The sequence below is a fragment of the Cydia pomonella genome, chromosome 1, assembly GCF_033807575.1.
Source record: "Cydia pomonella isolate Wapato2018A chromosome 1, ilCydPomo1, whole genome shotgun sequence".
NCBI classification, from domain to species: Eukaryota; Metazoa; Arthropoda; class Insecta; order Lepidoptera; family Tortricidae; genus Cydia; species Cydia pomonella.
The window spans coordinates 35462035-35473976 of record NC_084703.1 but is presented as its reverse complement, the minus strand read 5'-3'; the positions used below and the strand labels follow the sequence as shown (position 1 = coordinate 35473976).

The following is an 11942-nucleotide window of genomic DNA, read 5'->3' as shown; positions in this document are numbered from 1 at the left end:
ATTGGGATCTGTATTGGGATCATAGCGGAATCGAAATAAACGTCAATTTTAACATGTCGTTTAGCTATCGATCTTTTAAAGATCTTTCCAAGATCTTAAACTTGTCACAATAATTCTTCGAATCGGGCCGTTTGTCAAAATATGTGGCTTGGCCGTTGCGTTACATGGACTATTGCAGGAACCTATAATAAAAAGTAATGAATGGTGAATATTTTTTTCACCTTTCGCCCATAAGGCAACCACCAAATTATGAGGGTTAAAAAAAATGACGAAGCGCTTCGAGAAAAGGTAGATAGTACCCTTGCGCTTTACTTGGCTCGTCTTGGCAGGGGCACGGTGCCCCCAGATGACAACAGGCGCATCCATAATGATTTGAATTTCTTTATTTGTAATGATAGTACTGTAGTAGTAGTAGTATACTATAGTAGTAGTACTCTTGCATTTTCTTTTTGTGAAGTGGAACTGCTGACGAATAGTTTTAGTTACCTACTACAAATATAATGGATCGCTGTCTTGGGAAGATGGTTCTTTTGTTGTTAAAAGTTATTTAATACATACACTAATGGATTATGCATCACATTGAAAGTTATGCCAATTTACTACCTACGCGTTATATACCTATCACCTTAAATATTCTGGCGGTTTCTTAATGGAGACCGCAGCACTAATTCCTCAATCAATGATAGTCGGCTGAAACACCTGTAGAAAATAATAAGCCCATCAAAAACATAAATGTCAAATGAGAGCCAAGTTCAATATTAATGATATGCATCGTTGTTGACTTCGCCGACAAAATAATTGAACGTCAGAGAATTCTCAATCAGTTTTAAGCGAGCTTAAGACTCATTAATAATAATTCCATTAACGTTGAATTTTAGCTTTATTAAGTAAATCCATATAAACGACAACATACCTACTATCAAATCATGATATAAAAAAAAAAAACTTTTATTTCGTGTAACAAGAGACACATATCTTCTTAAACTAACTTTACCATACGACAGTACTAGTGGGAGAGTGTAATCTTCCACAGTGTGATAAATAGATACAATCCACCCTCTCGGCTATCATCTTCAGAATGATGTTGGGACTGCCCCGCACCCGACGCATCAGGGATGCGGCGCGCCCGCGCATTACCGTGTGAAAGCAATTTACGCGCGCCGCAGTGAACATACCTGACGCGCTACAGAAACGGGGCAATCCCATCAACACCCTGAATGCGTTATTGTATTGTACACGAAGGGCCCCATAAGCCCGTTGCGTATACCGCGCCCACGGGCAGCAGGTATAGAGGGAAGTGCAAAAAGCTCTGAATAATGTTGCTTTCACCTCTATAGAGCATCCTGCAAACCTTCGAGCGATCATATTCGCCCGGACCGACAGGGCCCTTCGCTCTCTCTCCAAGTCCATATCGTCTCTGAGATATCGTCGATATATAAATATATCTTTATCTATCTTTATTTAAACGTTTGTAGTAGGTACCGAATAGATATTTGAGAATTAAGATGCAACTGTGGAAAGTAAGCCATTTTAGAGCAATAAATTTTACAATGCATTGTTGCATAAACTACCTCTAAGTCAAGTAGGGAGTGGTCAAAATTTTATCTTAGTTTAATCACTTCCTTTTCTGAATAAAGTGAGGTGGCGAGGGAAATGGTAACGAAGGCCCTGGTGGAGCTGGCGGAGGCCGGGCGATGCCGGGCGCTTCGGCGCGCCGTGCAGGCGCTGCGCCAGCGGGCTGACGCGGCCGCCGTCACAAGCCTGGCGCACGGTAGGCTGCGACAGTAAGAAATGGCATTATAATTATATAGTGAGGGGTAGGGGTAAGATACATGACAATGAAGGCCTGATGGATGGAAATTTAATTTCGGTATTCGAAGATTAAATGTTTTGTAACGAGGTTCTATAACATTCCGCTAAACAGAAAACCGGCCTTCTAAAAAGTGTAAAAAGGATATAATACATATCCCTTTAAGCCCTGACACGATTGTAGAGATGTAAATATAGTTATCATTAACTTGTTAGAGCGAGTGTGGTGTCAGGACTACGTGTTTACCCCCCATATGCCGGACGTTAAGGCTGCACCCGACACCAACGATCTCGCGCGTGTGGGCAGAGCTTATACCCCACACCGCACCACCCGCTGCAAAAGATCGAATGCGCAGAGCTATGCGTTTAAAATAGAATTTCGCTTGCTCGCGCACACAATGCAGCACAGGTCCGTCTAGCAACACGAGAACACGACTGCCCTGCACTGACTATATGGACGAGAGCAGGGTAGTATGGTAGGAACCAATGTAGGATTTAGGCTTATTTTTTAGGAATTGAGGCATACTTTTATGCATTTGCAAAAAGCAAGAAAACCAATTAATTTCATAGTGTTTAGTGATCAAGATTGTAAAGTTTCATATATTTTAGATAAAAGTTGCAGTAGTAGGTAATAAGGATACAACTGAAAGTAATAGGGGTGACTTTAGGTTTGTTTTCTTCATTTAATTAAATTAAAATAAATTTTCAGATAAACCATATCATTGCTCATATCTTGTAGATTGTTATATTTTTTTGCACAAAAAGTGTCATATTTAATATAAAAAATGGTTCAGGGCAACTTAGTCTTAGCGTATTTTGCGGGAGGAGGAGCCTGTACTATAATTCGGTTTGGCCGCGGCGCGCTCTTAGCAGTCTCAGCACTCACACTAGCAACTGATCATGAGCTGAGCGTCTGACTGACGTCACTGACGTCAAAATCAAATTCATTAGTTTCATGGTGCAGGTCTTCTATTAACAGCTAAGTATAACGTGTTCATCTTTCTTCCCAGAAAAAGAGAAGCCGTTACCGGGGAACTGAAATCGATGCGAAACCAATTTGCGCAGGAACTTCGCAGCGCGGATTGCAAGGTTGCATTTCTCCGAGACAAACTGAAAGTAAGATTAAATTTATAATGAGAAAATCTGTTATCGTCGGGGATGGTGCAATGCCGCGTAACTAACAAATAATATTAGACCTTACTGCATTTGTTAGTTACACGGTATTGCACTATCCCCGACGTTATGTAAGGTCACTCTGCAAGTCTACGTCGAGGATATTTTTAAGTGGACAAGTCTATCGTCGCCAGTTAAGAGTGTAAAATACACGTTTTTAGCGGCATCTTTTTTTACATTAACTTAGAAATGATTTTTCACGTTTCCATGACTATGGTTTTAATTTCAACTCGATATTTACCTCCAATCGTTCCCGAGATAAAGGGTCTTAACCGACAGACGTCGTTTTTTCCTTTTGAAATAAGGAACCCCAAAAAACATCAAATTCATTTTATACTTTTCTTTAGGTATACTCTGCACCTATCGATCAATAATTTTCCAGGATTCATATTTTATAGAGAGATATTTAGGGACGTGACCGACAGACGGACGGACAGACTCACACCATAAGGGATTCTTGTATGGAACCACCTTTTTTCTACGGAACCCTAAAAGGCATAATATTTATCCAGAATAGCGCTGAAATATAAAATCTAAGTCTGAAATGCAACTCGCCGAGCATCCGGATAAACGGCGCACCTACCTTTACATACGAAAGCACATTTGCCAAGCTGAAACGGTTACGCTTCGCTCGCTTTCACTCCCTCAGTCAATAAGTGTCTAGAGACTTGTAATATGAAGGTATATTACCATAGATTGACTTATAATTATAATTATTAATTGTAAGTACTATTGTGCTAACAGTACTTGCGACTTGTGTTCAGTACCCCTAGTGTAAATTTGATCGACATCATAACGTGACGAACGCGTTTGCGTTAAGTCTCATTTTGTATAGGATTTTGAGTTTCCAAAACGTCCCGCTTGGCGCGCTCTTTCTAAATCCAATACAAAATGAGACTAAACGCAAACGCGTACGTCACGTTTCGAAATCGAATTTATTTACACTAGGGGTACTGATTGCGATAGATTTTTCTAATCTAGTCAGCTATATTTACTCACTTATATTACTAATCGCTCTGTGAGCTGAAGACCTCGCGAGCATAGCTTAAAACTGATTAAATGCATGGCTCCGCTGTTTAGAAAAATGTATGAAAACTAAATTGACAAAAATACATAATTATCGGTGGTCCAACTTTGTATGTAGAAAAAAAGTGGAAAAGATTTTATCTTCACATGGCTCCCTTTACGGAATAGTAATTTACTAATTTATGTGCCAAATTTGAACTCATTTGCGAATGATTAAGTGGTCGCTATGATTTTGTGATTTGCAATATCCTCCTCATACAAATAAAAAAATGCAAAGTTACCTAAAAGAAAAAAATCGATCGTCATATTTTTTTGCATACTTATAACAAAGCAGAATTATTGATGTGTCAATTTATTTTCATACAATTTTGTATGGCAGAATTGTTTCATGTATTTTATTTCTCTTAATTTTTTATGGATACTTTTGTCTTAAAAAAACCCACACGGAAAAGGAATTTTCATAACTTTATATCAAACATATCCGAAAAAAATCACGGAAATCGGTTTAGAAATGCGACCTGGAGAGTAAAACAGTTGGATGGATGATTTGCTTAACAGGCCAATTCGAACGTACTCTGATGTCATTAACAAAGATATCATTCAGTTATCGTGCATGTCGCTCGTACTCCTATAATAACTAAACTAAATAAAATAAAGTATTACAGCGCGACAATATTGCCAACTGAATTACTTCCGCAAATCTCAAAATTGGTTCTGCTACTCGCAATTTTGACATTTGCGTCAGTAATGCAATACTGCGGCAGTAGTGCAGCTGCGGTCGGAAGTACGAACGTTACCTTTAATTAACCCCTGCGACTGATGGATGGTGACCGCCCATACTAACCCGTAAGTGGAAACTGAGGGCCTACCGTGAACCACGTTCGACGTGTTGCCTCTCTGTCCCACTCGTAAATTCGTACGTAAGTGTGACAGGGAGGCAACACGTCGAACGTGGTTCGCGGTAGCCCCTCTGACTCCTAGAACATGTAAGCTCTAGGACGCCAAGTTCTTGTGACAGTACAGTTATCAAATCTGACCATTACAACTGAAAGTCGAGGAAAGGGTAGGGAAGATACACCATACAGTACCAACGGATCTATTTTCAGTAAACGACCTCAAAATTGCATCATTGGGCCGTCTCAACATGCAACGAAAACGTATAAAAACTCTGAGCATTTTAAACCCGTCAGGACCTATATTGGTGCTCTAAATACCGCACAGCAAAGTAGCAAGCTGGTCAACTGATGTGGGTATATACAAATATTCGGCCCCTGACTACCAGTCTACCTGCTGGTGACTAACAGCAAAGAGAATTTGAAATAGAGGTGTATTGTCAAAGAAAACTTTGTAGCCACGTAAATTTACTGCCATCTTTCGACACATGATTCAAACTTTTGGAACGTTATGGTGCCATCGCTCGAAACGATGCTGTCATACCTTTGCCTTTTATCTATTAGATGGCGCCAGTTTTAGGTCTTTAACAATTTTAGCACATATTAGTTAACGAATAAGGATCAAAAAGGTCATCAAGGAAAAGAAAGTCAAATGGTGTTCTACAAGTTTTAACATGTGTTGAAATATATAGCAGCAATTTTACTGTATCTACCAAATTTTGTTTGACAAATCTCCTCCATTTCAAATTCTCCCCTAGAAGAAAGAGAAAATACTTCCCTTCCCGTTTCCAAACGCCCACAGTTAGTCGGTCATCCCGTGAATGGTAAAAGTATAACTACCTCCATTATCGTCGGCAAAAGAAGGGCCATCAGAGCTTCACTCTGTAGTGTTTTATCTCTATAGGATTTAGTAATTTAATCCGCTAAAACATCATTTTGCTACATCGATACCTTTACTAAAATATCAACAGAAGATTTATAATAAATCTTCGGAACACTGTGTTCCTGTAAATTTGTGTCCTGCATTTTTGTAGACATGATCTAGCAGGCATCGCCGGCGGTTAGTAATCTATCTGCAACAAAATTTTCTAAAATAATGCCACGAGCCGTACCGTAACTTTCTGTAACTCTGGGGGTAAGAATATTGCAAACTCGGGTATTTAATTCCCTCCAGCCTCCGACTGTCGGGAATTACCACCCTCGTATCCAAGATTACCCCCGCCCTAATTTCTCTAAGGCCCCATACGCACTATGCGGCCAGCCGCGTGCGGTTGCGGCGGACCGCTTAGTGCGTTCAGTATTTATGGTTGCCGTTTCATACATTCTTAACCGTCATGCGGCTGTCCGCACGCGGCTAGCCGCTTAGTGCGTACGTAGCCTAAGCAAAGTTTGCACTGACTTAGCAGTCTTGGCACTCTTGGCAGCGAAAATTTATGTTGCCGCCATACTTGACGTAAAACTTTAAGTTAAAACTATGACTGAAAAAACAATACCATCTTGTATTTGTAAATGAAGCTTTTCCGGGGAAGGCGGATTTCAATAGAAATTTTTAAATAAAGCTTTATTACTCTTTTCAGGATGATCTTCTCAACGCGAGCACACGGCTGCGCTACGCCGACAAATGGCTGTGCGGGCGCGCCGAGGCGGCGGAGATGCGATGGCAGCGAACGCTCGCGCCGGCGCCGAGCCCTTGCCACGAGGAGCGCGTTCACTCCGAGCTGGTCAAGGCGTTCCACTTACAAATAAAGGTTGGGCTTGGATTGGAGCACACTTAAAGGATCGGCACCGGGTCAACGCCGCCCTACCTACTCGGCTCGCCCGCAACCAGGTGTCAACACGCAAACACGCACGGAAGCGGCTCAACACCTCGGAGATGTGGGCACGGCTACGCCTAAGTGACAACACGTTTGGCAGCTGGTAGATACACAGAGTTGCCCTCGACTGTTTTGTTCAATACCCTCTACGGAGGAGGGTATAGGTATCCGCCTTGCAGCTGCGATAGCTACGTCATTTCGGGACCGTTGTGAGAAGGTCATATCACTCGTCATTTTATGGACGAAGTGGCGTCTGAACAGAGTTGTCTAGGCTACGCACCTCTTAAATGGGTGTCTAATGTTTGGTATAATTTTTTTTGTATATTTTCATTCGATATAACGACATTTGGTATATTTATAAAGGGTATAATCATTCATTACATATAATTAACATTTAGTATAACAACAATATATATACACTTATTTCGTATATTCATCGTTACGGATAACGTTTATTTCGAATATACTATATTTGATATAACACTTATTTATTATAACCATCATATGGTATAATTAACTTTTAATATACAACTCATATTATATAATTAACTTGCAGTACAAAAAATCGTATATTCAGTAATCGTAAAGTAGTATTAGTAAACGCTCATCAACATCATATCATTTCCTGTAGGGATCACAGTTCTAACCTAACCTAACCTATTTTTCTGATAGCAATCCGTTTCTTTAGGGGTCACAATTCAAACCTAACCCAACCTTACCTACATTTGTGATAGCAGTTCATTTCTTTAGGGTTCACAGTAAAGTTTTAACCTATCCAATTTTTCTGGTATTACATTTGGAATTATATCTCTAATACATTATATAAAAAAATTGTTATTCTCACTGAGCTTTAGATGGGATTAGCGTTATACCATACGATCATTATTAGAAATAAGCATTATACTCAAATGACGTTATAATAAATTTTATCCGATATAATTAACATTATAAGAAACAATAATTATACATAATGTGAATATATCATTTCTTGTTATGTCAAACAATAATTATAACAAATGAGCGTTATTGCAACTAATAATATATACAAAAAATTATAGCGATCGGTACGCAGCCCTCTTAAATAGCTTGTGCAGAGGCGACGTCTTAATATGGCTGATAAGTGTGCGTTACAGAAAAGTTTCATACAAAAAATATTGACCCATCCAGTTGAGTCGGTGCGGCGTTGACCCGGCGCCGAGCTGTTAAGTGTGCTCCTACCTTAAAGGTGACAACTTCTAGGAACTGTTTATATCAACCGAGCTAGCACTGTGTTTAATAAATGTCTTGTACCGTACCTTGTACTGGATAGTTTCTTTGAAATTATGAGTAATTTATCTGAGGATAATTTATCGCAACTTAAACCTTGCTCATTGCTATGAGACTCATTTCACCAGATTCTGATATCTCTCAGTACACTTTTATGCGTACGACGCCAATGAAAAAATCTTGCATCATGAATATTTAAATGCATAAACAACTTGAATCCTGATAACATAATACTTAAGGACCCAAACTCGCCATATTAAAAGAGTTGTGTGTGTTTGACGGTAATTTTATCCCAATGAAAATTTATACACGTGATCAGAAAGAGTTAAAGCACGTTATAAATAAAGACTGAAGACCTAACTACTACTGTTTTTCCCAGTCTAAAAACTTACAGTTTGCCCCTCGTATATGGTCCATACCTAATAAATTAACTTGAGATATTTTTATTACAGGAACGTGAAGAGCTTTTTGATTATTGGCGAATCCGATATTCTGATGATTTAGCCAAGATAAATGAAAAGTTAGCAAACATACGAGATGTTTACATGGAGGCTATTAAGTGCAGGGAACAACTACAAAATTTAGTAAGTATAGGTATGATCGCGTCATTCACGACGACGCGCGCTTTGACTCGTAATGCCATGTTATTAAAGGTTATTTTTGACAAATCTGCGCGTCATCGTGGATCACGCGAACTATACTAGGTACACAGGTAGTCTTAGTTATGGCGATTAAATCGATAAAGGCGATCTTTAATCTTTAGATTATCTAGGTTGCTATTATCAGAGGATGGAGGTGTGCAAAAAAAGGTTGCTATAGGAGTTTGGCACTGATAACCTATCCGCTTACCTAACGTAATATTTAAAATTGATGTAAGTAGGTAGGTTGTAGTAAAAAGTAAGTAGGTAGTAGTAACCTAGTAGCCGAGGCGCTATGTTGGATCCTGCCCTATGTACTCCAAAAACTGAACAGAAAGTGCCCTTAATTGAGAATATTGGGAAGTTCCTTAAAAATGCTTGGGCAAGATGAGGTTAACTCACCTTTGCCTGAACCTAGTGTCATGATTTTTTAGTAATTGTACCAAATAGTGTAAGCAAATATGAATTTTACTTGGCAACATTCTTAAAATACCTTTAAAATCAGGGTGATTAGAGCTATTAGATATATTTATAATACTCAATTTACCAATCTCTCGTACACTGCTTGCAGTACGACCTTCACGAGGGTGAGATGCGCGGCTGGCTGACGTTCAAACGCGAGCGCGCGGCCCGTCTGGCACGCGAAGAGCGCCTGCGCTGCGCCGCCACTCGCGCGCAGTCTTGGTGGCGCGGTGTCATGGTGCGCCGAGCGCTCGGACCCTTCAAACATTTGAAGAATGCCAAGAAACAGCAACCGAAGACCAAGAAGAAGTAATAATGTGTTCACATTGTAATGGCTCTCATATCCATTTCAGTAGCATAGAGACTTATTCGAACTTTAGATACAGAAGGCCAATTTAGTATGGGTGTTTAGTGGGTAAAGCATGAAACTTGGCACAGTGATTCCTTAAATCAAGGTAAGCCATCGGGAGCTCACCCTCTGGGGCCCGAGAGGGAGGGTTATGTTTTTTCAATCTACATTAAATAGGTTTTATTAATTAAGCAGTTTAATTTTTCAAAAAACATAGTCGAAAATTTGATCATTTGTGATTGTTTTTATTATTTTTTTACAAAATGCCGTTTTTTATACCGGAAATGAATTATCCGACATTTTATACCAAACATGACCTATTAGCTACACAGCGATTGTGATTTTTTTGAATGAAGCCGGGTGGAGCGGTTCTTTAACCCCCCCTCTCGGGCCCCAGAGGGTGAGCTCCCGATGGCTCCCGATCTAAATCGGCTTACTTTGATATAAGGAACCACTGTGTCAAGTTTCATGCTTTATTCAAGAAAAGTAAGGTTCGAACTCTTTTTGTCACTAATTCAAACGTACACTATGATTAGGTATCTAAATGATGTCATGTAGGTAGTATGAAGACCGAAATAAATAAATACTCCCAATACGGGTGGTCGCCGAGGGAAAATTAGACCGAAACCCTTCAGCAACACAAAACACATATAAAGTCCGGCAACGCACTTACAACCCCTCTGGTGTTGCAGGTGTCCATGGGCGGCGGTAATCGCTTACCATCAGGTGATCCATCTGCTCGTTTGCCTCCTCTATCATAAAAAAAAACACACTAAATATGACAAGAAAAATAAAAACCATCATATGCATGGAGGGGGGCTTTACCCAGAATTCTTTCCAATCCACCCTCGTATCTCGCATGTTAGTTTATATCGAATGATACGGACCCCGACTCTAGTTATCTCTCTATTAAAAAAAAACTACGAATGCGTGACATGCGTAAAAAAGTTTTCATTTGCCGCCATTTGACGTACAATTTATCTTTTAATTAGTTATAAGTATGTATAAAATGAGTATGTTTTGTTGTTTTTATAGCAAAAGTTTCGTGTAAAATGAGCGATAAAAATATTTCGGTGACGCCACCACATATTCGCGAGTTCCGCCAAGAGAGCAACTATGCCCTGTAATTTGGGTTAGTGAATACCCAAACCCACACTCGTGTATTTTAATGCCTTTTATTATGTAGTAGTCATATAACCTACTATTATGACATGACGTAGCTAATCCATAATCACATATTTATTACTATTTTATTATTATTATTCTTAAATATATATAAAGACCTTAGTTATAAGAAATGTAATGTCTTAGGCTAGTCCTGTATTGTTACATTTTGTGTTTTTTTGAATAAATTGAATTGAAATTGAAATTGAATTGTAAACGACACGATTTGTCACTTTCTCGAGTGAAATGGGAGTCTCCGAGCTGTTATTTACTCAATTACAACGTTTTATATTATAATTAATTTTACATGGTATGCTAGCATGGATGATAAATATGTACTTTATTACCTAGGTATCTATATTATATATATTTTATTTTTGTGTGTTATTTTGATTACTGGTCCATGCCAGTGCTGTGTGAGTGGGTAGACGAATACTAAATAAAATAAAAAATAAAATGACAGTTTAGTACAATTGGCGAACCCTACCCAATAATCCTGTTTTTGTAGGTAAGTATTAAAAAGACAGATTGGTCGGACAAATAGGAGCAGTCGAACTGTCACCTTAGTTTGATGGATAAATCAAGCAGCAACGAGCAAGCGAAAAGCGACTGCAAGCACGCTGACGTCAAGTTTGAGTCACTCGCAGAGCCGAGTGGAGTGTCGCGTGTCGTTGTCGAGCGAGTCAGTCTAGTTCCGCTCTCGGTGTTAATATGACGCGCCGGTTGCACGGGAAACGCCGGTCAAGTTGCACATTAAATTAGACTGTTGTTTCTGTTTACTCACAACATATTGTTATCTTCATTGACTGTGTACAAATATTTTGGAAAAACCCGTGTACATCTTTAGAAATCAACATTCCTAGAAGTCAGAGTGAGGTAAGTTTAAAACTAACAATAAACTGCCACGGTTATTTTGTAGAGTGTCTGCTGATTCTTAACTAGATGATAATAAATATCGGCCCGATTCGAAGAATGATTAAGACACGTTTAAGATCTTTAAAAGATCGATAACTAAACGACATGTCAAAATTGACGTTTATGTCGGTTCCGCTGTGGTCCCAATAAGATCTATCTACATACGATATTTCTTACGTAAAAGTGACATTGGTTGCCCAAATTGAGCTGCGGCGGTATTATGGTTCCATTTTGATCACTTGTCACTATGCCCGTCATATTAGCCCTACTGCTTCTATCAATTATACGACATACAAACGATATCTAAATGAGAACTTATCTAAACCAGAACTTATCGTTATCGTATCTCATTCTTCGAATCGGGCCGTATTACTTAGTTCTGATTCTTCCAATATAAGCCGTAATTTTAATAAATATTTACTTACATTTATAT

General features: G+C 39.1%; 2 protein-coding genes across 2 annotated transcripts in view; both read left to right on the top strand.

Annotated features, from left to right (window-relative positions):
• The first annotated feature begins 30 nt into the window (after positions 1–30).
• LOC133521232 (dynein regulatory complex protein 9-like) lies at positions 31–9489 on the top strand. Its single transcript, XM_061856080.1, has 5 exons — positions 31–1784; positions 2820–2925; positions 6479–6649; positions 8434–8565; positions 9191–9489. Exons 1-5 carry the CDS (start codon positions 1654–1656, stop codon positions 9392–9394), a joined length of 744 nt encoding a protein of 247 aa, XP_061712064.1. The 5' UTR covers positions 31–1653; the 3' UTR covers positions 9395–9489.
• Positions 9490–11246: 1757 nt separating this feature from the next.
• Positions 11247–11942, top strand: part of LOC133521222 (uncharacterized) — a 51762-nt gene continuing 51066 nt past the window's right edge. Inside the window, exon 1 of the mRNA XM_061856070.1 lies at positions 11247–11470. The gene's annotated coding sequence lies outside the window, so the exon portion shown is untranslated. The remainder of the gene's footprint in view (positions 11471–11942) is intronic.

Coding starts and splice junctions, on each gene's coding strand:
- LOC133521232 (XM_061856080.1), top strand. CDS start 1,654: ATGGTAACGAAGGCCCTGGTGGAGCTGGCGGAGGCCGGGCGATGCCGG. Junction 2,926..6,478: donor TTCTCCGAGACAAACTGAAA/GTAAGATTAAAT, acceptor TACTCTTTTCAG/GATGATCTTCTCAACGCGAG. Junction 6,650..8,433: donor CGTTCCACTTACAAATAAAG/GTTGGGCTTGGA, acceptor TTTTTATTACAG/GAACGTGAAGAGCTTTTTGA.